The sequence below is a fragment of the Bos mutus genome, chromosome 10 (genome assembly GCF_027580195.1).
Source record: "Bos mutus isolate GX-2022 chromosome 10, NWIPB_WYAK_1.1, whole genome shotgun sequence".
Lineage (NCBI taxonomy): Eukaryota > Metazoa > Chordata > Mammalia > Artiodactyla > Bovidae > Bos > Bos mutus.
Window position 1 is genome coordinate 68270425 of NC_091626.1, and position 26540 is coordinate 68296964.

General features: G+C 35.4%; 1 protein-coding gene across 1 annotated transcript in view; it reads left to right on the forward strand.

Moving 5' to 3' along the window:
* The window catches only part of MDGA2 (MAM domain containing glycosylphosphatidylinositol anchor 2), a 915505-nt gene that overhangs the window by 843649 nt on the left and 45316 nt on the right, over positions 1-26540 (forward strand). Inside the window, exons 11-13 of the mRNA XM_070378526.1 lie at positions 13571-13748; positions 18547-18567; positions 26044-26199. Of these exons, the coding sequence (XP_070234627.1) occupies positions 13571-13748; positions 18547-18567; positions 26044-26199 (355 nt within the window). The remainder of the gene's footprint in view (positions 1-13570; positions 13749-18546; positions 18568-26043; positions 26200-26540) is intronic.

Below are 26540 nucleotides of genomic sequence, written 5' to 3' on the forward strand. Positions count from 1 at the left end.
GATGAATTAAGGTTTAGGTTGAGGTGTCCTTGCACCTGCTGATCTAAGCATGACAAGAAAACAATTAGACTGTTATTTCCAAACTTGATAGGAAACCAGTTTTTCTTCTATAGTGATTTATCACTACCTGCTAAAGAATGATTATTTTTACTGTTATTCATGGTCTCTTGGGTGGTTTTCAGTGTTGTTTTGTTTCAACAGATGAAAGTAAAAAAAGCATGGTTGAAGGGATATACCAGTAACACATGCAAATTTCTTCCTGAGGCAATATAAAATACTCTGTCATTTACTGATTTATGTAACAGTTATGAGCGCAGAGCTCAGCACAAACAGAGCATACATTCATTGAGTCCTGAAATAAAATTCAAAAGCAGAATCTGAATTCTCTTAAACTGTCAGGACTCACAGAATCAAAACCTTTTGTATGCTTAACCTTCCTCCAAAAGAAAGATTCATTATCTTAAGTCTATCACACATTGCTATGTAATTCAGTTCAACATAATTAGGCCTTCCTAAGTGTAAAAATTCTTTATCACTTTTCCAAGGGAATGCAAATAAAGTACACATTGATTTGAAAAATTTGTGAAGGCAACATATTAATATAAATAATAGGAACAAAATAATAGTAATCAAGATTAAAAGGGTAGCCTTGAAATTGAGCAACATTGGGTTCTTATTTCATCTTTTGCTTCTTATCAACTGTGTGACCTAGAAAAGTTTATCAGTTCTTTAAGTGTGAGTTTCCTTGACTGAGGAAATAAATATAATAATTCTAACTTCATTGGAGTTTTATAAAAATTAAATGAAAAATAGTGTATAAAATCTTCAGTAGCTAGTATTTTTTAATTCTCTTAGTAGACAAAATTACTTAAATAATTTAGTTGAGTATGACCAACTGTCATACCAAAGTTCCATAAACTGTGGAAATGAACTGAACATACTTTTAAATGATCAGCCTTTCTTGTGTTCAGGGGCTGAATTAAAAGGCATACTATACAGAAGTCATCATTTATGCACCCAGCTCCCTGCAGTCAGAATTGGAGGGATCCTGATTATCACTGCAGATGGTGATTGCAGCCACGAAATTAAAAGACGCTTACTCCTTGGAAGGAAAGTTATGACCAACCTAGATAGCATATTCAAAAGCAGAGATATTACTTTGCCAACAAAGGTCCATCTAGTCAAAGCTATGGTTTTTCCAGTGGTCATGTATGGATGTGAGAGTTGGACTGTGAAGAAAGCTGAGCACCGAAGAATTGATGCTTTTGATCTGTGGTGTTGGAGAAGACTCTTGAGAGTCCCTTGGACTGCAAGGAGATCCAACCAGTCCATTCTGAAGGAGATCAGCCCTGGGATTTCTTTGGAATGAATGATGCTAAAGCTGAAACTCCAATACTTTGGCCACCTCATGCGAAGAGTTGACTCATTGGAAAAGACTCTGATGCTGGGAGGGATGGGGGGCAGGAGTAGAAGGGGACGACAGAGGATGAGATGGCTGGATGGCATCACCAACTCAATGGAGGTGAGTTTGAGTGAACTCCGGGAGTTGGTGATAGACAGGGAGGCCTGGCGTGCTGCAATTCATGGGGTCGCAAAGAGTCGGACATGACTGTATGACTGAACTGAACTGAACTGATACTCAAAGAAAGTATATAAATAAAGAGAATCTTTATGTAAGCTCAATCTTCTTGATTAATTTCTAATGCCTATGCAAAGAACACCATAGTTGTCAAGTTTGTTCCTAGAATCTTAGATATAGTATTGAAATATGAATATACTGTATTTACATTTTTAAAATTAAAAATGAGTGTTGTATTATACTCTTTAAAAGAAACTTATATTCCATTTTAAACAGACTCATCACTTGTGTCTTTGTTTTACAATTTTACTTATTTCTTTATTTTTTTATTTTTGGCTACGCTGGGTCTTTATTGCTGTGTGGGGCTTTTCTCTAGTTTCAGCAAATGGGGGCTATTGCAATAGTATGTGGGGTTCTCATTACAGTGACTTCTCTTGTTGCAGAGCCCAGGCTCTAGGGCACACAGGCTTCAGTATTTGCAGTGTGTGGGCTCAGAAGTTATGGCTCCCAGGCCCTAGAGCACAGGCCAGTTTGGTGCGTGGGCTTAGTTGCTCCACGGCATGTGGGATCTTCCCAGATCAGGGATCAAACTCATGTCTCCTGCATTGGCAGGTGGATTCTTTACCACTGAGCCGCCAGGGAAATCCCTCTTGTGTCTTTAGAATTCATGTTTCTCATAATGGGACCACTTCACCACAGGTAGAGTTACGATAGTTTGACCAGGACCAAAGTGACAATTTTTCTGAGCTAGAACCACCCATATTAATTAGTATTACACATTAACACATGTGCTTAAGTTTGCTGCTAAGTCGCTTCAGTTGTGTCTGACTCTGTGCGACCCCACAGACGGCAGCCCACCAGGCTCTCCCGTCCCTGGGATTCTCCAGGCAAGAACACTGGAGTGGGTTGCCATTTCCTTCTCCAATGCATGAAAGTGAAAAGTGAAAGTGAAGTCGCTCAGCCATGTCCAACTCTTCGCGACCCCATGGACTGCAGCCTACCAGGCTCCTCTGTCCATGGAATTCTCCAGGCAAGAGTACTGGAGTGGGGTGCCATTGCCTTCTCCATGTTTAAGTTTAGATGGGAGCTTTTCCATATGTTCAAATTTTGATAAACTTTAAAATATTTTACTATAATCATAGTATAAAGTGCATCATTATCCAAAAAATGTGCAACCATCAGAAAATGGTTTGGGAGATGAAGTGTAGTTATTAGGACTTTATATTACTAACTCAAAACAAAAAAACTACTCTTTATTAACTGAATCAAAGATCATTTTTGTATTAAATCAATATCTTCATATGTCGTATTAAATATAAGAACTTTTAAATTCTATCAAATTGTGAGTTTAAACTGTATTTTCTGATATAGTTTACATTTATGCCTACAATTCACCATTAAAGTATTACTAACTTCATAAAACCGTAGAAGGCAATGGCAACCCGCTCCAGTACTCTTGCCTGGAAAATCCCATGGACGGAGGAGCCTGGAAGGCTGCAGTCCATAGGGTCACTGACGGTCGGACACGACTGAGCGACTTCACTTTCACTTTTCACTTTCATGCATTGGAGAAGGAAATGGCAACCCACTCCAGTATTCTTGCCTGGAGAATCCCAGGGATGGCGGAGCCTGGTGGGCTGCCATCTATGGGATCACACAGAGTCAGACACAACTGAAGCGACTTAGCAACTTAGCGAACTTCATAAAACAGAAAAGAAATTATCTCATATTCATATAACAAGATACACATATTCTGCAGAGTTAAGAAAAAAATTTTTTTCCCTGAAGCATTCCCTAAATTGTGTTAACAGTTACCTTTCAAATGCCAAATATGTTAGAAAGAATCTAAAATGTTCATTCAAGGGGCAGGAAAAAAAGACTAGCAAGATTCATTTGAAATTCAATTCATTCTATATGTCTTCTGAAGTACCATATTTAGTATTTTCTCCTGTTTATATTGTTTTACTCTTATCAGATATTTTTATCTGGGAAACAATAATTATATGTATTGATAGAATAAGTGGAAATGTAATAATAAATCTAAGGTTAATTATTTACCTACCACTTTGAATTGTTTGTGGTTAAATTAAATAACAAAATAGAATATCCTAGTACATAGCAATCACTCAATAAACATTAACTCTTTAAAATATCCTCATGTAACTCTTCCATTATAAAGTCACGTTGAGAATGTAAAGTCACATTAATAAATATGTACTAAGCATTTGTTGTTGTTGTTTAGTTGCTAGGTTGTTTCCAAATCTTTTGAGACCCAGTGGACTGTAACCTGCCAGTCCATGAGATATCCTCAGCAAGAATACTGGAGTGGGTTGCCAATTCCATCTCCAAGGGATCTTCCTGTCCCAGGGATGAAACCTGCATCTCCTGCATTGCAGGCAGATTCTTTACCTCTGAGCCCACCAGGGAGGCCCACTAAACACTTAAGACTTGGCAAAATTCTAGTCTTTACTCAACGTTTACTTACTACAGAAACATTCGGTTCAGTTCAGTTGCTCAGTCGTGTCCAAGTCTTTGTGACCCCAAGGGCTGCAGCACGCCAGGCCTCCCTGTCCATCACCAACTCACAGTTACTCAACCTCATGTCCATTGAGTCCGTGATGCCATCTCATCCTCTGTTGTCACCTTCTCCACCCACCTTCAAGCTTTCCCAGCATCAGGGGCTTTTCCAGTGAGTCAGTTCTTCACATCAGGTGGCCAAAGGATTTGAGTTTCAGCTTCAGCATCAGTCCTTCCAATGAATATTCAGAACTGATTTCCTTTAGGATGGACTGATTTGATCTCCTTGCTGTCCAAGGGGCTCTCAAGAGTCTTCTCCAACACCACAGTTCAAAAGCATCAATTATTCAGTGTTCAGCTTACTTTATAGTCCAACTCTCACATCCATACATGACTACTGGAAAACTATACCTTTGACCAGATGGACCTTTGTTGGCAAAGTAATATCTCTGCTTTTTAATAAGCATAAGTTTTCTTCCAAGGAGCAAGTGTCTTTTAAATTTCATGGCTGCAGTCACCATATGCAGTGAATTTGAGCCAAAAAAAAATAAATAAAGTCTGTCACTGTTTCCATCATTTCCCCAACTATTTGCCACAAAGTGATGGGACCAGATGCCATGATCTTAGTTTTCTGAATGTTGAGTTTTAAGCCAACTTTTTCACTCTCCTCTTTCACTTTCATCAAGAGGCTCTTTAATTCTTCGCTTTCTGCCATATGTGTGGTGTCATCTGCATATCTGAGGTAATTGATATTTCTCCCAGCAATCTTGATTCCAGCTTGTGCTTCATCCAGTTCAGCATTTCTCATGATGTACTCTGCATATAAGATAAATAAGTAGGGTGAAAATATACAGCCTTGACATACTCCTATCCCAATTTTGAATCTGAGTCTGTTGTCCCATGCCTAGTTCTAACTGTTGCTTCTTGACCTGCATACAGATTTCTCAAGAGACAGGTTAGGTGGTCTGGTATTACCATCTCTTGAAGAGTCTTCCACAGTTTGTTGGGATCCACACAAAGTCTTTGGCATTGTCAATAAAGCAGAAGTAGATGTTTTTCTGGAACTCTCTTGCTTTTTTGACGAACCAACGGATGTTGGCAATTTGATCTCTGGTTCCTCTGCCTTTTCTAAGTCCAGCTTGACCATCTGGAAGCTCACAGTTCACATACTGTTGAAGCCTGGTTTGGAGAATTTTGAGCATTACTTTACCTTTTTATATTATTTATTTATTTGCTTTTGGCCATGTTGCGTCTTCATTGCTGCATGGGCTTTTCTCTAGTTGCAGTGAGTGGTGGCTACTCTCTACTGGTGTGTGCAGGCTTCTTCTCATCATGGTGGCTTTTTCTGTCGTGGATCAGGGGCTCTAGGGCATGTGGGCTTCAGTAGTTACAGCACGTGGGCTCAGTAGTTGTGGCTTCCAGGCTTTAGAGCACAGGCTCAGGAGTTGTAGCACATGGCCTCAGTTACTCTGCAGCATGCAGAATCTTCCTGGACCAAGGATTGAATTTGTGTCTCCTCCATTGGCAGGTGGGTTCTTTACCACTGAGCCACCAAGGAAGCACAGCATTCAATTTTGTAGGGTGCTAAACTCCCTTTTTGGAGAAGGAAATGGCAACCCACTCCAGTGTTCTTGCCTGGAGAATCCCATGGAGGAGAAGCCTGGTAGGCTGCAGTCCATGGAGTCGCACGGAGTCGGACACGACTGAAGCGACTTAGCAGCAGCAGCAAACTCCTTTTATCTTATAAATAAAACTCCTTTTATCCAGTGTTCTGTTCTAATATTTGTCATCATTTTTCTTGAACTGTACTTTTAACTTCAAGCCATATTGTTGTTCAGTCGCTAAGTCATGTCTGACTCTTTGCGACTCCTGGACTGCAGCATGTCAGGCCTCCCTGTCCTTCACTATCTCCTGAAGTTTGCTCAAATTCATGTCCATTGAGTCAGTGACACTATGTAGACATCTTATCCTCTGCTGACCTCTTCTCCTTTTGCCTTCAATCTGTCCCAGCATCAAGGTCTTTTCCAATGTATCAGCTCTTCACATCAGGTGGCCAAAGTGTTAGTTTCAACTTCAGCATCAGTCCTTCTAATGAATATTCAGGACTGATTTCCTTTAGGATTGACTGGTTTGATCTCCTTGCTGTCCAAGGGACTGTCAAGAGTCTTCTCCAGCGCCACACTTCAAAAGCATCAATTCTTTAGCACTCAGCCTTCTTTATGGTCCAGCTCTCATATCTGTACATGACTACTGGAAAAACCATAGCTTTGACTATATGTACCTTTGTCAGGAAAGTGATGTCTCTGCTTTTTAATATGCTGTCTAGTTTTGTCATAGCTTTCCTTCCAAGGAGCAAGTGTCTTTTAATGTCATGGCTTCAGTGATTTTGGAGCCCCCCAAAATAAAGTCTGTCACTGTTTCCATTGTTTCCCCTCTATTTTCCATGAAGTAATGGGGCTGGAAGCCATAATCTTAGTTTTATCTGAATGTTGATCCTTAAGCCATGACACACACTATATTTAGGAAATCTTAGACTTAGTTTTTTTCTACTTCTATTTCTTCCATTTTTAGGATCACTAGGCAATCCTATTTCATTAGGTTGTCACTAAAGACTTTGTTCTATGTACCTAATATTTAGTTCTCAATTTTTAAATCATCCTTGAAAAATATTTACAAGGTCTTTCATCTATGTACCATGATGTTTGCCAAAGACTTCTGTATATCCACTTTGTAGCCCTCTGTCTGGCAGCAAAGGCTCACCAAGGTAGGCAAGGACAGAAAACTTCATGAAAGACAGATTCACTGAAGCTGTATACCCACCCCATGCTGTCTTTACATGAGGGTTTTTGTTTTGTTTTGTTTTTTAATCAGGTAACTATTTTGATAAGAAATATAAATTAGACAAACTACAGGGAGTAAGTTTAAAAATATTTAAAGCTAAATGCAGATTGTCATTCATATACCATGTAAATTTAAAATGTTGATTACAAAAGACAATTGGGAATTTGACATATTAACAAATGCACTTTTTATCTTGTAATTCTCTTTTATCTGCTACCCTCTCATTATTTAAAATCACAACAAAGGAGGATGAGGTTTGTAGTCCAAGTACATGATGAACACAAACCCATAAATGCATACCAGTACAAAATTAAAAAGATAGTAAATGAGATTTGAATAGATTTTATAAAACCTAAGGAAATCTGGTAGCTTCAAAAGCCTAGACTTTAAATCAAACAAGAGGTCATAGAAGTGAGCTGGAGGTGGTTGAGTGAGGAAAGGCATTGAGTTTCAGAATAAAAATATAGGAAGATATTCCAGTGCAAATACACAGAGTCCTCAGGTATGAGGAATATTTTAGTAAAAGTAAAAGAACAAGAACATAAGTCCTAGAATTTTCCTGAGAAAGGTAACTACAACCCACTTGAATAAGAAAGAAATGGGCTCACTTTCCCATAGGTAGCTCTGAAAGACTACAGGAATTGCCTTGAGGCTTTGGGTTTTGCCTGAGGGATCCCTTGAGTATTGTAGTATCCCTTGAGTATTCATCGACTGAATCTGATTTGCAGAGACTAGGGTCTGGTAAGTATTTTGCTTTACTGTGTTATAGGTGAAACAGGATTCCCCAAAGCCCTGAAAAAGGGCAGAGATGGTGCTTTTAGACCAAAAGAACTTATGATTTGTCTAAGAAAGATGCAGATTTAATAGAAATATTGACCATAGGCCAAGGCAGTTGCAAAAACTAAGGATGCTAGTACCAACAAGAAAGAGCCAATGAATTTGACTGAATCGAGAGAGTATCAGGAGGAAACAGTAATCCAAGCGACACTTGTACCCTGCACCAGCAGACCAAGGGCACTTAAGCTGGGGTATGGGCTTCCCCTGCCTCTGCCCCATCTAAGTACTTCCCTAGGTGATAACCACTACACAAAGTGATTGGGTTAAATTTATCAAGTTCAAACCCTGAACATGTTGAGTTTAACTTGGATTGACAAGAATTAGTATTTCATCAACAGAAATGAGGTAAATAGAATTCAATTTTAGAAAAATAAAGAATATACAATTTTGAGGAGAAGCACATTAATGCATATGAAATTGATACTTTCTCCAGTTACTATTGAATATAGCTTTCTAATACTCTTCTATGTCATGCTATAAAATTATTCTGAGCCTTTCTCTCTAGAAGTCAGAATTTCCAGATAATGTGTGTATTTCAGGTTACAGATCTTGGCATTCAGAAAAATTATGGCTCATTTCATCTTCAAATAGTGAAAAAGGTCCTCTAGACTATGCAAAAGGAACATATCTGCTAGGAAAAGAAGTTACATAATTTTTTTTTTTAATTGAAATGATAAATACTTTATTGCTTTCATATCAACATGCTCACGGGTATGCTCTGGAACTGTCAACTGTGGTTATGGTTTGGGTCCTATGTTCTTTGGGGGTTTTGTGGTATTACCTCCAAACAGTGGGCTAATGTTGTATTTTCTTTTGTGTATATGCATTTAATTTTCTATTTTTACATTTTGCACAGTTCACTGAGGTATATTAAGTGTTTAATTGCTTATTCTTCAACTGCGGAAGTATATACTTTCATTATAGTTGTAAGTTAAAGATTTAGAATCAAAGTTATTGCTTTTTTAATATACATATGAAGTTATATATTGAAGAGTTTTAATAAATAACAGCATCAATGTATCTGCCAACTAAAATTACTTGAGTAGAGCATCTCATTATAGAAACAGAATACCTACAGTCTCCTTTTGGGATCTGTTATAAATATTGAGTGATATTAAACATATTTAACATCCAGAAAAGTATACCTTGATTAAAATTGTATGCCATTAGATAATAAAACAATGTTAAAATTCTGTGGGTTTAAACTACTTTTATAATCTGAAATAATAGTACATTGCCCTTAGTTCACACATAATAATTTAAAGTCCAAAGACAAGGAAAGAAATTTTCATTTATATTATATTGTTTTACAGAACTGTTAGTCTCCAAAATAGATAGGAACTTTGTAATGTCTAGTATCAGCTATGCATAAGTAAATTACTTTCTGTTGAATTAGGTTTCATGTACATTTTTACCAGTGTTTGTAAATATAGTGACTATATGCAGTTATCACTAAGTTAGATTTCCTGCTCCACTCATTGGGTCAGTTGAATATACACTGTGTACTGGAATTTAATCTTGTCACATCGTTATGTAGTTAATGACCAGATGCTATAGGTAAAAAAAAAATAATAAGAAATTGTTCCTGTTTATAATCTATGTGCAAAAAAGTACTATTAACTGTATTATAACTAAATATATAAAAATACTAGTGAAAACAAGGGAGTAATAAATTCTGGGAAAACAAAGGAGAAGATGATGCTAGATTAAGTAATTTTGGGTGTAACCAAATTTTGTAGCCGCTACTCTCCAGACAACCTTAGGAGAGCTACAGAAACTTCCTTCTGCCTCAGTTTCCTCAATTTGTATAATAGGGCTGGTATTAGTTCCTGCTTACTAAGGGTTGTGCTAGACTAAATACAGTAGATATAATACAGTTAACATGGTGCCTGGCGGAAACATAGTTGCTGTTGCTAAGTCACTTCGGTTGTGTCTGACTCTGTGCGACCCCAGAGACGGCAGCCTACCAGGCTCCCCCATCCCTGGGATTCTCCAGGCAAGAACACTGGAGTAGGTTGCCATTTCCTTCTCCAATGCATGAAAGTGAAAAGTGAAAATGAAGTCGCTCAGTCGTGTCTGACTCCTAACGACCCCATGGACTGCAGCCTACCAGACTCCTCCGTCCATGGGATTTTCCAGGCAAGAGTACTGGAGTGGGGTACCATTGCCTTCTCCGACATAGTATGCAGATACATACAAATTAATGTAGCAGGATGTTTTTGTTGTTTGTTATCTGATCTGAAATCACAAGTTAGACAGTAATCAATGTAAAAGTATAGAAGAAACCACTAGTATTAATGCTGTGGTCTAGCCTGTCTGTGGAGAAGGAAATGGCAACCTGCTCCAGTATTCTTGCCTGGAAAATCTTATGGACAGAGGAGTTAATGGGCTACAGTCCATGGGGTCGCACGAGTTGGACAAGAGTTAGCGACAAAACTCTAGCCCTGCTGAGCTGCACCAAATACAGACCCTGGATCACCTGCTTCCAAATTACCCTGTAAAGGAGAAGGTGCTTTTTAAAAAATTATGTATTTCTAAACTCACCAAAAAATTGTTTCTAGACTTCACAGAAGCAAAATACTTACTGGTAGCTAAGACTTGGAATTTTTGGTTTTTAATCATGATTGTCCCATGACTCTCATGCTTGCCTAAAAGTGGGAACCATTAATACAGAGTATTAACCACACCAGATACAAAACTCCAGAGACTATTAACATTTTGAACTCAGGAAAAGGAAAAGCTGCACAGAAGTGGATGAGTAGCCACAGATGTAGATGAGGGAAGCTGTTGATACAAGGAAACAGTCTTAAAATTCAAGGGAGAAAAAGCTTTAAGAAGACTCATGGTTGCCTGTTTCTAACTCTTATTCTGAAATTATCTCTTTGAAAAACAAAGAAATATTTTAGGCATAGGCAAAATAATGTAAGTATTTTTATATACCTGCTACCAATCTAAAAAATTAAAAATCACCTGAGTGTTCTCTGCTGCTGCTGCTGCTGCTAAGTCGCTTCAGTCGTGTCCGACTCTGTGCGACCCCATAGGCGGCAGCCCACCGGGCTCCCCTGTCCCTGGGATTCTCCAGGCAAGAACACTGGAGTGGGTTGCCATTTCCTTCTCCAATGCATGAAGGTGAAAAGTGAAAGTGAAGTCGCTCAGTCGTGTCCGACTATCCCCTCACAATTGCAAATTCTCTTCTTGATGCTCTCCTATCCCACATGACCAAGTATTTACTATTTTCTGCATTTCTTTATACTTGACTATATATCTATGCATCCCTTTTCAAAGTACATATTTTGAACTTAAATTTTATAATACATCTGCTTTAAAGTTGATTTTACCTCAATATTACTTTTGTTAAATCCATCTATGATGATATATTGTGGCTTAGGTTCATTTTTCATGCTCTATACTGAATTATGTTTTATTAAAAGTTTACAATTTGATTATCCTATCTCCTACTGATGTTTAGATAATTCTCTGTTTTCTATGCCATAAATATTTCTGTTTCCTGTGTATACAAGTTTATCTGTTCTCATTGTAATAGTGTTTTTATTGCCAAATTGCTCTCCATACTTAGACCAATTTACATACTCAAGACTATATTTTTAGGAGAAAGCTTTCTGTAGATCTCTTGATTTTTTGCATATCATATGTGCAGAGGCACTGTCTTTTTATTCCAGTCTATCTTTTCAAGCTTATTTTCATAGCAAACATCCTTAGAATATAGAGACCTCCTGTGGAACAGAAGGAAAGCTCGTTTAATGTCTAGTATAATGAATATGTCTCCCTCTTGGGCAGTGGTTGGACAGATTTGGGTTCTTACTGTCACTTATAAGACTTAAGTCTTTTTAGCTCAGGATCCCAGAGATGTGATACAAACAGAAGGTACGTGCAAGATCCAACTAGTCACTTCTTCATCACGGTGGGGGAATAGGGAGACAAAGGGAACTGGTTTGAAAGTAAAGCTTATGCTGTCTTCTGTGTTGTGAATCCTTTTCTCTGCCCCAGTATTCAGAATTCTTCTGCTGATGGCCCATGATACTATTGCAGACTAAATTGTTTGCTTGTAACTAGACTAATATCTTACCCATCCACCCTCCCTTGCTCCAGATTCTTGACAGGTATAAATATTCTCATTGTTTTGTGTTAACAACAAACCTTAATTTTATTATCTTTATAAGCTTCTGTTTTTCTGGGAAATAATATTGTGGTGTTAATTTTCACTTCCATGATTCACAATGAGGTTAGGACTTTTCTGTAATTCTTTATTTGTGCTTTCTCATTTATGAAATACCTGTTCCTATTAGACTCTTTGCTATTGAATTATTTTTCTTATTTTGTTATAAGGGTTTTTAATACATTCTGGTTAACTGTATTTGTTCTAAGTATCTTTTTCCAAACCTCTGCCTTTATTTTACCTGTTTATTGGGCAGCACCAATGAGATGAAATGTTTATGTTAAAATTTTGAATTTAATGTTAATTTCAATTTTAAGATTGACTAATTTATCAGTCTTTTCTTTGTGCTTTTCTATTCTGTTTAAGAATATAACACCTTGTGTGAGATCATAATCACATTCTTCTGTGTTTTTCTAAAGATTTAACTTTTATCTTTTAAATGTAAGTATTTGATTTTCCTGAGACTATTCTTTCTAAGATATGTGATAGGGATCACATTCATGTATTTTTTTATATACCCAAGCAATTGAGTGGTATATATTTTCATGTCTTCTATGTGAACAATTCCCCACATAAATTAATATAAGGGCTTTCTGTTCCATTTCATTATTTTGTTCGTCATTTGTCTAATCTTGTGCTAATAGCATGCACTTGAGATTTTCATTTCTAGAAATAGAGCAGGCTAGGCTATATAATTAACAGTAACCCACCCTCAGAAAACAAGCAAATAAACAAATATATGAAAAAAATATATATGTGTATATATATATACACACACACACACACACATACATATATATGTTATTTCCGCGCCGCCCCCCACCCCGGTTGCTTAGCAGTAAAGAATCTGTCTGCCAATACAGGGGACACAGGTCTAATCCTTGGGTTAGGAAGATCTCCTGGAAAAAAAATGGCAACTCACCCCAGTATTCTTGTCTGGGAAATCCCATGGACAGAGGAGCCTGGCTGGTTATAGTCCATGGGGTCCCAAAGAGTCAGACGTGATTTAGTGAGTAAACAACAACAATGGTATATACATATTAACATATGTAGTATATATATTGCCTTTGCCTTCAGTTATTAACCAACCCAGACAAACTTGAACGTTGATTCTTATAGTTTGGCAGTGGTAAGGAATGAAAACCCAAGTCCTATCCAAAGCAAGGGCTTCCCAGATGACACTAAGTGTAAAGAACCCACCTTGCAACACAGGAGATATAAGAGACACAGGTTTGATCCCTGGGTTGGGAAGATCCCCTGGAGGAGGGCATGGCAACCCATTCTAGTATTCCTGCCTGGAGAATCCCATGGATAGAGGAGCCTGCTGGGCAACAGTCCATAGGGTCACAAAGAGTTGGACGTGACTGAACCGGCTTAGCATCCAAAAAAAGAGACCATCTTCATTTTAATCTGTGACACCAAAAGGTTTGATATTTAAAGTAAAAGTGAACCATACTGTTAATGCCCCTTGCAGAATGTCAGAAACAAAGGTACATCTTTAATGAAATATAACTTTGTCCTAGGCCCTAAAGAATCTCCAGCAATAGTATTCTTAACCACATGATCAACACACAGTTAAAAATATCAGAAACATTATTATATAATTCTTTTAATTTCAGGCTGGACAGCAGCGATGGTGGGAACAAGAGATTAAAATAAATGGAAATATCCAAAAGGGAGAATTAATTACATATAACTTGACTGAGCTAATTAAACCAGAGGCTTATGAAGTCCGACTGACTCCTCTCACCAAATTTGGCGAAGGAGATTCAACAATTCGTGTCATCAAATATAGTGGTAAGTAGCTTTTTGTTGAAAAGAATTTATTTACATACTAAACTATCTAAAAAGTTGTAACTATCTACCAAATATAGACACAAACTAAAATTTAACATACTGATTTTCTGGGCCGTTAGTCAAGTGAGAAAAAAATCCTGTAATACTTAATCATTATAAATTTTAATATTTAGTTTTGAATATAGAGGTATAGACAAATGCTTAATTAACTTTGGACCTCAGAGATAATGTCATGAATGTCTTATTATTTTCTATGTCATAGTTATGAGGCAGTATGTATACATTTTTTACAAATTCTTAATGATTTTAAAATTTATATCATTAAGAAGTTAGGAAATGTGACTGAATTTTTAAGTTTTTTTCATTTTTTGGAGTAGTTTTAAATTCACATTAAACTGAGTAGGAAGTGCAGTGTTCCCATGTATGCCCTCTCCCTTGTCACAGCTTCCCCTACAATCTACGTCTTACATTAATGTGGCACATTGTTAACAATTGATTAACAAATATTGTACATTATTAAAGTCAATCGTTTATATCGGGAATCAGTCTTTATGTTACACAGTTTTGCATTTTCCAGAATGTTGGGTTGGAATCATGCAACATATAACCTTTCCAAACTAATTTACTGTATTTAGCAATATGCATTTAAAGCTTTTACATATATTTGTGTGGCCTGATAGCTCATTATTCTTTATTGTCAAGTAATATCCCATTGCATAGGTGTACCACAGTTTGTTTAACCATTCACTTATTGAACAACATCTTAGTTGATTTTTTTTCATCATTTTTTTTCCTTTAGAACACTAAATTTAATATGTATGTGTTAGTGATAGTTTTCCTTTATAAACAATATGCATTTACTATTTCTTTACTATTTAAATGTCCTCCTTAAACAAATGTAGAAAATAGTGTAAAACTGTGACAAAGTTGATCAAAAACTTTATAATAGTTCAAATAGGAATAATGTTGATTGATATGATATTATTTTTCATATATACCTGGCAGATTAATATTTTATCATTTGAAATTTATATGCATTTTTCGGCTGAAATTTATACTGTTCAAAGCCTAGCTCTAAAATCATCAGTGTATTTTGCACGGTTGTGTATGTTTTGTTACCTCAGTGGAGTATTTTTCTTTTTGATCAAGGCTTGAGTTTAAAAGATAATAGAATGAGGGTTTTGGCAGCTGAAGTTTTCCATTCTGTTTAGCATTAAGTACGTTTTCCTACTTACGGGGCAACAGTGAATACTGTCAAAGTAAAAAATAAAGTGAAATTATTAAAACCTCACTAGAGTTATAAGATTACCTGTATTCGCTCTCATCAGTCAGAGTACATACTGGGCATTACAAATTCAATTTTCATTAAAAAATGAAATATAGAATATATAGTGGAATATTCATACAAGATCAAGGAATATAAAAACATTATAATCACTGCATATATTTTCTTGAATATGATTCTTTTTAAAATGTACATTTTTATCTTAATGATATAAATATTAGAGCAAAATAGCAATTGTTATTCTGTAATCACTTTCATGATTCCATCCAACAAACAACTACATCTCAGTATAATTGTCTAAAGTTTTAGCATCAAATATTTTTATAAAATATGAATTATCTCCTTCTAATATTTATGCTCCCTGTCCTCCAAGGTGTAAAACTGTAAACTACGTAATATGGAGGGCATTGGAAACCATAATTAATACTCATTCTTTTAAAGATGAAGATATTAAGACCCAGAAAGTTCAGTGTCCTGTCACGTTAAACAATTATATGACATAATTAACTGATGAAAACTAGAGATCACTCCTAAATGACAGAAATCTTTACCTATTTGCTTAGTTTAGGAATTATTAGAACTTGTCTTATGGAGATATAAGAAAAAATCTTCAGAAACTCAATTTAATTTTTATTAAAAACTCTGATGTAACAAACAGAAATGAAAAATAAATCTGGAAAATCAGTACTGTGTTAAGTTCCAACTTTCCTTTTAACTAACTTTATAACTTGTCATGCTTATTAAAATCTTATACATTTTAATTGAAATTTGCTTTTATATACTATGGATTTGGGTAAAGTATACTTTAGTGTGTGTAAGCATACATTGTATATAGGCATCCATAAGAAATTCAACATGCTATTGATAGTTTTAAAGAAGAAACGTAGACTCACTGCAATATTTCAAATTAGAATGGCAAATTTTTACCAGATTAATCATGATGTTTGTAGTGAATTTGCTGACTAAAATATTGTAGAAGTCTCAAAATTCAGTCTGGTCACAGGTAACATGTAGCTGTGACATTGCTTAGAACTAAATTATAATTCAAAGATGTTTACTTCTTTCAAAAACAATAATTAAAATTAAAATTTATATTATCCTAATTATAAAATAAATTTAATTTCAATAATTAATTTTCAAATTAAAACATACTGATACCTTGAGGCTTTTGAGCTGGTGCTAGTGGTAAAGAACCCACCTGCAATGCAAGGGACATAATGAGATGCAGGTTTGATCCCTGGGTGTGGAAGATCACCTGGAGAAAGGCCTGGCAACCCACTCCAGTATCCTTGCCTGGAGAATCCCATGGACAGAGATTGGCAGGATACAGTCCATAGCGTTGCAAAGAGTTGGACATGACTGAAGCAAATTAGCACGCATGCACCTTGCAAGAAAGGGATTATTTTTGTTTGTTTTTCAGTGGAACTAATAAATGTATAGTCCTTTCTCTATGTTATTCATTTCATAATTAGCAATGGGGCAAGTACAAGTAGAACAGCTAAAATAATGAGAATATTCTGTCTTCTTGATGTAGAAATAGTAAAAAGTAATTTGTTGATAAACTAATCACTTGGTTAAAATTGATCTCAGTGTACTAAATGTAAAAATTTTATATGAAGATGCTTTGTGCATGTTTGTACATTTATGACATTCATTTTGTATTTTACTACTATGTCCAAGTTTAACAAAAGTGCTTAATGGCAAACACTAGGAACCAGGGACAAAATAGACAATCTTCTGGAGGTTAGATTAGCAGCCCATTTTAATCTTCAGTTAAGTTCAGTTCAGTCACTCAGTCGTGTCTGACTCTTTGTGACCCCGTGTTTTGCAGCACGCCAGGCCTCCCTGTCCATCACCAACTCCCGGAGTTCACTCAAACTCATGTCCATCAAGTCAGTGATGCCATCCAGCCATCTCATCCTCTGGCGTCCCCTTCTCCTCCTGCCCCCAATCCCTCCCAGCATCAGAGTCTTTTCCAATGAGTCAACTCTTTGCATGAGGTGGCCAAAGTACTGGAGTTTGAGCTTTAGCATCATTCCTTCCAAAGAACACCCAGGGCTGATCTCCTTCAGAATGGACTGGTTGGATCTCCTTGCAATTCAAGCGACTCTCAAGAGTCTTCTCCAACACCACAGTTCAAAAGCATCAATTCTTCGGCGCTCAGCTTTCTTCACAGTCCAACTCTTACATCCATACATGACTACTGGAAAAACCATAGCCTTGACTAGACAGACCTTTGTTGGCAAAGTAATATCTCTGCTTTTTAATATGCTATCTAGGTTGGTCATAATTTTCCTTCCAAGGAGTAAGCATCTTTTAATTTCATGGCTACAGTCACCATATGCAGTGATTTTGGAGCCCCCAAAAATAAAATCTGACACTGTTTCCCCATCTATTTCCCATAAAGTGATGGGACCAGATGCCATGATCCTCGTTTTTTGAATGTTGAGCTTTAAGCCAACCTTTTCACTCTCCTCTTTCACTTTCATCAAGAGGCTTTTGAGTTCCTCTTCACTTTCTGCCATAAGGGTGGTGTCATCTGCATATCTGATGTTATTGATATTTCTCCCAGCAATCTTGATTCCAGCTTGTGCTTCTTCTAGCCCAGCGTTTCTCATGATGTACTCTGCATATAAGTTAAATAAGCAGGGTGACAATATAGTCTTGACGGACTCCTTTTCCTATTTGGACCCAGTCTGTTGTTCCATGTCCAGTTCTAACTGTTGCTTCTTTAGGAGACTGCAATAATGCTTTCTTTCATCCAGAATGAAATTTTCTCTCAGAGTGATAAATGCTTAATCAATATATACAGATACCATTTTGTCTCTTAGGTTAGATATAGTTTTGTTTTTGCTTCAGTAATGTTTACAGTATTCATTTCTTTTCAGGTAGAAATCAATTGGCACTGTAAACACAATTAGTTTTTTGAGATAAATATTTCTTCTTGAGATAAATACTGTAAAAATGCAAATGCATTACCTATCATTTGAAAACTGTGTGTGTGTGAAAGTAATTAAAACAGCATCAAAGTAGCTATTTGTTTTGGCTCACACACAATGACACGATATGAGGATTGCTTTATTTTCATATATACCACATATTTCAAACAGAAGTAGACAATAGCAAAAAAAACTAAAGTGTGTTCTCTGTTAGATAATTGCATTCATTCTTGAAACATCAAGAGTATAGCTTGTCAGCCTCAGTTTTGATTACTTAGTTTTGTTTAGCACTGATTAAGACATAAAAAATCAGCTATTCTATACCTTGGAAAATGATCAAATCCCTTGAGCCATTTAGCATTGATCATTTGGGTACTTTGAGGCTGTTATTGCTGAGTTCCAAAGTAGATTCTATTCAGTCTTCTAGAACAAAATGGATTGCAGATATAATTCTCTCTGGCCACAGTGGGGAAGATCATTAAGTTTTAGTTAGGCACTTATGAGATGCTGATTAGACTTTTATTTATAAAAGATATTTAAGCCATGCTAACATTATTTTTTGCTTTTCTTATAGCTCCTGTTAATCCTCATTTGAGTAAGTATATTTTCACTTTAAAAATGACACTGTATTTGACAATTTATACAAATAAAAAATGCCTAAACATAAAAAGGTTATTTATCAATTGTTCATATTTGGGTTGACATAGAATGTCTTAGAAATAGTAAAACTGGCGTTAATTGTAAACTTTGAATTCCAAAGCCTATGGACATAAAGACAAATAATTTAATATAGATTATTAACTTTTCCTAAATATTGAGCCATTTCTCCAACATGCTTAACAATTATTATTTGTGTAACTGTAGTTTATTTATTCCTTTTGTGGCATTGTATATTATTTGTATTGCTATTATTTATTTCTTTATTTTTCACCATTTGATTTCTATATTCAACTCATGAAATATATTCACTTAGAAAGTTGGTATTTTAATGGTTCAATCAAGATTTTTCACTAATCACTATTCCATATTCCAGTCTTATATGAAGAAAAAATAATTTGATTACCATCCTCTTAATAATATTTCATTTTAAAATTAAGAATTGATTTTTGTCCTCTATTTTGTGTCTAGCAAGATATTGTTCTGGTCTAACAAAGAAAGAAGAGCCATCTTTGTACTCTTACTCCTTTCCATTCAACATTCTCAATTTCCTATCCTTAGTGAAGAAAATGTCCAAATCTGTTTTTTCATTTTACTGTATTCTCTTTTCTGTTTTGGCCTTTAACTGATTATATAACAAAGACCAAATTACATAACCTCCATTCCTGCTGTGTTTCCTCCCAAAGATCCTCTTTTACTCTGCTTTTGCATAGCCAAACACTAATACTGAATATTTTTATAGATCTTTATTGTTCACATCTTGCTTCAATGCATAAAAGTTCATTTAATCACCCCAATGACCTTTTAATGCAGCTATTCTTATCAGCTCTTTGAGGTTCATTTTTCTTATAATGTTTAGCACAAATGCTTCTTCCTCCACTAATTACTCCCTCATTTTGATTTTCAATTACAGTTTATCTTCATCTATGTGGAAGTTATTTTTTATTTTCTCATATCCTCCAGTAAACTGTAAGATACTTAAGAACTAAATCCATTTCTAGTTTCTCTCTCTGTTTCACTATCTTTGTGTCTATAATGGCATCTCATGTTTAGCAGGTGTTCAGTGATCATTTGTTAAAAGAACAGATACATGACAGTTTCAAGATGAATTAATGGCGTAAATAAAATTCTCCCTGGCTTCTACTCAGGGGACTATTGCTAATTAATTACTATATTGACTATGGTTCCTTTAAAGGTAAGTTCTCTGACTGCACTTTCAGTGGAAATGTTTAAAAATAGTTATCACAGAAAGATTAAAAGTAAATACAGGGGAAAGTTGACAAGTATTTCAATTCAAGGCAAGAATTTTGAACAGTCTATCTACTGAACAAAATGCATACATATTTATAGACAGGAAGTGATTGTTAACTGATTACCGCAGTCCAATATAATGAGCACCATTATTTTATGGCAGCTGAGAAAATCTTACAGAAGAGATAATATCAAAGCTGGATCCTGAAAGTTTAATAAAGATCCCTCAGGTAAAGAAAGGCTCGCCTGTCATTGAAAAGGAGATCATGTTCACACACATAATAACTGAACAAAGCTCCATTTGTCTGGTGCACAATGTTCAAAATTATTTAAGCCAGAAATGTGCCCTAAATATGGACAATATTTATTAGAATTTGAATGTTTCCTTTAAAACTTGTGTCCTTCAGATCGCAGGTATCAACTTCTCTTCCTGAGCAAGGACTTCACATGTGTAAAATGGAAATCCAAATGATGCATTGGATTTTCTATTTTTAAAGTAATTTGAAACATAACATTCTATACCAAAATTTCCATTGGCTGTGTACCTTTTGAATTTTTTAAATGATAGTCAATATGGTAGAATATGAGAATTGTTTAGAAAAAAGAAATGAGTAAATATTACCTAATGATTTCTCTAAGTTATCAAAAGGAAGTAATTATTTTTGTGTTTTTGACAGTCAAATGCATTTTTTCTTATTAATTGATTTTTTTAACCTTCATTACTACCTCCAGATCCCAAACACAGATAACAGTACTTTATCAAAGTCATTCGTTATAGATTCATGTTCTTAATACACTAGCTATGCATTATTCAGTAAGAAAAGAAAATAGGCCAATGTATACAAGAAGGTCATGTTTTATTTTAGATTTTTGCTAGGGAAAGTTAATTTTTCATTCCCTAAGACTACTTTTACCTACTTTCCTTAAATGCTACAATATTTTAAATTTTGTCATTTATTTTCAAGGTATAACCTACACATGATAAAATTTACCATATTTTGTGTACACTTATGAAAAAAGAGTTGACCAGTTTAAACAGTCATGTAAGCATTACCACAAGGTTTCATGACCCCTAAAATTTGTTTGTGTTGCTTTGTAGTTCAGCTTCCTTGTACCTCAGCCCCTGCCAAACTTGTTTTATGTTACTATTATTTTGCTATTAATTAGCTACAACTTACTTAGTATTTATTCTCCACAGTTTAATAAAAGGTACCTTCCCAGTAATGATATTGTTAATGAAATTGAAGTGAAAATGAAGCAGTTCAAGGAAAAAAAAATCTGAGAAAACACTGTAATTAAAACCATTATGCAGGACAAAGGCTAACAGAGTTTTGCGAAGAACACACTGATCATAGTAAACACCCTCGTTCAACAACAAAAGAGATAACTCTACACATGGACATCCCCAGATGGTCAACACCAAAATCAAATTGATTATATTCTTGCAGCCAAAAATGGAGAAGCTCTATATAGTGATATAGAATAAGACCTGGAGTTCCCTGTGGCTCAGATCATCACCTCCTCATTGCAAAGTTCAGGCTTAAATTGAAGAAAGTAAGGAAAACCACTAAGCCTGTCAGGTATGACCTAAATCAAATCCCTTATGATTATACAGTGGAGGTAACAAATAGATTCAAGGGCTTAGATCTAATAATAGACAGAGTGCCTGAAGAACTATGAACAGAGGTTTGTAACATGTTACAGGAGTAGGTGACTAAAACCAACCCCTAGAAAAATAAATGCAAAAAGGCAAGGTGATTGTCTTGCCTTACAAATTATGAGGCCTTACAAATAGCTGAGAAAAGAGAGGCAAAAGGCAAAGGAGAAAGGGAAAGATATACCCAGCTGAATGCAGAATGTCAGAGAATAGCAAGGAGAGATAAGAAAGACTTCTTCAATGAGCAATGCAAAGAAATAGAGGAAAACAATGAAAAGGGAATGACTGGAGATTTCTTCAAGAAAATTACAGATATCAAGGGAACATTTCATGCAAGGATGGGCACAATAAAGGAAAGAAATGTTATGGACCTAACAGAACCAGAAGAAACTGAAAAGAGGTGGCAAGAATACACAGAACTGTACAAAAAAAAAGGTCTTAATGACCCAGATAACCACGATGGTGTGATCACTCACCTAGAGCCAGACATCCTGGAGGGTGAAGTCAAATGGGCCATAGGAAGCAGTACCACAGACAAAGCTAATTAAGGTGATGAAATTCCAGCTGAACTATTTAAAATCCTAAAAGATGATGTTGTAAAAGTGCTGCACTCAATATGCCGGCACATTTGGAAATTCAGCAGTAGCCACAGGACTAGAGATGTCAGTTTTCATTCAAATCCCTAAGAAGGGCAATGCCAAAGAATGTTCAAACTACCATAAAATTGCAGTCATTTCGCTTGCTAGAAAAATAATGCTCAAAATCCTTCAAGCTAGGTTTCAACAGTACATGAACCAAGAACTTCCAGATGTACAAACTGGATTTAGAAAAGGCAGAGGAAACAGAGATCAAATTTTCAACATCTGCTGGATCATAGAATTAAGCAAGGGAATTTCATAAAAACATCTACTTCTGGTTTTTTTACTACACTAAAACCTTTGACTGTGTGGATCACAACAAACTGTGGAAAATTCTTAAAGAGATGGAAATAGACCATTTTAACCGGCTCCTGAAAAACCTGTATGTAGGACAAGAAGCAACAGTTAGAACTGGACATGGAACAGCAGACTTCAAAATTGGGTTCAAAATTGGGAAAGGAGTATGTCAAGTCTGTGTATTGTCACATTGCTTATCTTAACTTATATGCAGAATACATGCGAAATGCCAGGCTGGATGACTCACAAGCTGGGATTGTGAGAGAGAAATATCAATAACCTCAGGTATGCATATGATACCATGTAATGGTGGAAAGCAAAGAGGAGCTAAAGAACCCCCTAATGGAGTAAAAGATGAGAGTGAGAAAGTTAGCTTAAAATTTAAAACTCGACATTCAATAAATGAAAGTCATGGCATCCAGTCCCATTACTTCATGGCAAACAGATGGGGAGAAAGTGGAAGCAGTGAAAGATTTTATCTCCTTGGGCTCCAAAATCACTGTGGATGGTGACTGCAGTAATGAAAAGAAAAGATGCTTGCTTCTTGAAGCTGAAGCTCCAGGACTTTGGCTACCTTATGGGAAGAAATGACTCTTTGGAAAAGACCCTGATGTTTTGAAAGATTGAAGGCAGAAGGAGAAAGGAACAGCAGAGAATGAGATGGTTGGACGGCATTACCTACTCAATGGACATGAGTTTGAGCAAACTCGGAGAGATGGTGAAGGACAGGGAAGCCTGGAATGTTGCAGTTAATGGGGTCGCAAAGAGCCAGACATGACTTAATGAATGAACAACAGCAACAATACAAACATTAAGTATTTCTATTATAATTCTAAGTTATTTCTTAAAATGAATAAAATGTTACCAAATCTTTCTTCTTATATATTATTTATAATTGATAAGTGACTTATGCATCAACTCAAACTACTAATTTAGCAATGTTTCTTCCAAAAAAGATCATTTGATAATAAAATTTCTAAATGGTTTGAATTTATGTTGGCTTCCATATAAAATTATAGTTTATTTGAAATTCTGTTTAATATAATAAAATGATTTCAAGAATATATTTAACTATATATTACATTTAATATGATAATAATTGTGATATGAGACCTCATATATTGGCAATAAATCAAGTTACTCTTAAATGCCCTTATGCATTTTATTGACTTATATAGTCTTTAAATCAACTTATTTATCCTAATATCCTCTTCCAAAATATTTGTATAGAGTAAATTCATGAAATTTTGTCACAGTCTTGTTCTTCATTAGCCTCAAAAAACTTATGTTTTGAATTGAATTGAGGAGGTCTTTCTATTCAGAAGGCTCTTTTAAAAAAAATATTTTGATGGACATTTTTAACTAAAACCAAATATCACTTGTTGTCAAGAGAACCATATTGTCCTCCAGGTTCATCCGTGTTATTGCAAATGGCAGAATAATCATTTTCAAGGCTAAATGATATCCTATTGCATATATCTGCCATAACTTCTTTACTCATTCATCCATTAATGGAAACTCGGGTTAGGACTGTATGAGTCCATAGGGTCGCAGAGAGTCGGAGATGACTGAACAACTTTCAAATAATACTATTTTTCAAATAATATTTGATTTCCAAATAATATTATTTTTCAAATAATACTGCAATGAACATGGAAAGCACATATTGCTTTGAGGTATTCATTTCATTTTCTTTGGATGTATGTTCTTAAGAGATATTACTGGATAATATGGTGGTTCTGTCTTTAGATTTTTTTTAAGGAAACTTCATTCTGTTTTTCATAATAGCTGTACCAATATATATTCCAACCAATAGTATACAAGTTTTCTGTGGTTCCATAAGAGTTTTAGGAACTTTTTTTTTCTGTTTCTGTTTGAAAAAAAAAAAAAAATGCCACAGGTATTTTCAGAGAGGATGCATTGACTCTAAAGATCACCTTGGGTAGAAAAGATATTTTAACTGTACTAATTCTTCCAATCCAAGAATGTAAGATGTCTTTCCATTTATTTGTGTCCTCTTTAATTTCTGTCATCAGTATGTTGTAGTTTTCAATACATAAATCTTTCATATATTTTGCTAAGTTTATTCTCAAGTATTTTATTATTTTTGATGCTACTGAAAATGAGATAATTTTATTAATTCCCTTTTCTGGCAGTTCATTGTTAGTGTGTAGAGACACAGATTAATTCAGGAGCATGGTTCCAACTTCAAGGGCTCCACTCCCAAGAATATCTCATAAATTTAACCCATTGCAGGGGGAAAATGTGGGAGTCTTTATTATTTAGATGTCTATAACTTTGTGAATTGAAGGGAATCTGTACTCAGTTTTTACTTCATTATTTACTAGCTGACATTAGCCAAAACTTTCTTTTCTGTGAACCTCATGAGTTAGTATTTCTGTATTTTTATAGAGTTCTTAAAAATTGAATGAAATAATGCAAGCTTTCTTTATTTTTTTCAGTTAAAGATATTAGTTACTCCTGTGTTTCAAGCAGGGCCCATTCCAGTAAGAAAACCCTTTAATACCTAGAAACATTGCTACCGTTCTCTGAACTTCTTGTTTGGTCTGAGCTCAGCATGTGGCTGGCATCCAAGAAATCCCAGTTCTTCCACAGGTTCTTCATAAAATCTTTTCATTACTTTGAAGTAAAGCTGCTCAGTCATGTCCAACTTTTGCGACCCCATGGATTGCAGCTTACAAGGCTCCTCTGTCCATGGAATTTTCTAGGCAAGAGTACTGGAGTGGGTTGTCATTTCCTTCTCCAAGGGATCTTCCCAAGCCAGGGATCGAACCGGGGTCTCCCGCATTGCAGGCAGATGCTTTATTGTCCAAGCCGCTTCCCTTGTGGCTCAGCTTGTAAAGAATCTGCCTGCAATGTGGGAGACCTGGGTTCAATCTCTGGGTTGGGAAGATCCCCTGGAGTATTCTGGCCTAGAGAATTCCACAGATAGTCTACGGGCTGCAAAGAATCGGGCACGATTGAGCAACTTTCATTACTTTATTTCTAGTGAGTTGTAAGCATCTGGCAAATCCACATTCAAATAAAGTATTAAAGATAACTACTTTTTAAAAATAATTTGCCATTATCTTTCCTTAAGTAAGCCTCCATTTGTGCAAATGACTATGCGTGACAGCATCTGCAGATGTGGTATGAAATATTGTAGGCTGAAGGTAGATAGCTAAAGTACCATCAGGTAATTTAATTAAGACTGTTTTCTAATTGTTCTGTTTGGATTGTTCCTATACTTGAAGAAGGAAAGTTGGGAAATTCTTCAGCCATAATTCAATCAGGCAGCACATTCTTTATTTTCAATTAGTTGGATATTTCAGAGGAAAATGGTTTGGGTTTAAATTGTTAAATAAGAGGCTGATTTACATATCAAGATTATTTTTCATTTCCATTAAAATTGAAGTAGCTTTAGGTTTAGTTGTCATATTGCACATTATTTTGGCTATGGTGCCATTATTGCAACCTTGCATTATTATTGCTGTATGTTTTAAATTTTTCTTAGAAGACTATTGCAATGTTTGTATTAATTTAACTTATTGTAATTAAAATTTGCCAACAGGAGAATTTCACTGTGGATTTGAAGATGGTAACATTTGTTTGTTCACCCAAGATGATACAGATAATTTTGACTGGACAAAACAAAGTACTGCAACAAGAAATACAAAATATACTCCAAACACTGGACCTAATGCTGATCGGAGTGGCTCCAAAGAAGGTATGAGGGTATGAAATGGTGTGTTCATATCAATCATACTCTAGCCTGGACTTTTAAAAATGCTATTATGCTAAATGTGAAATGCAAGAGAATGTTTAGCTATAGATTTAAATATTTTGGAATAAAACATGAAATTTTTTATTTACCATATCAAGTATTCAGTTATTTCCAAAGTTTGTAATCATTAATTTTCACCGAGAACTTACTGACCTGTATAAAGAGATTAGGAATTTTTTTGACAATTCAAGTTAAAATTCCGGTTTTGCCTCATTTTTATACATTTTTAAATTTTTATTTTTAATTATGTATATTATTTATTTTTATATTATGTTTGCATATAT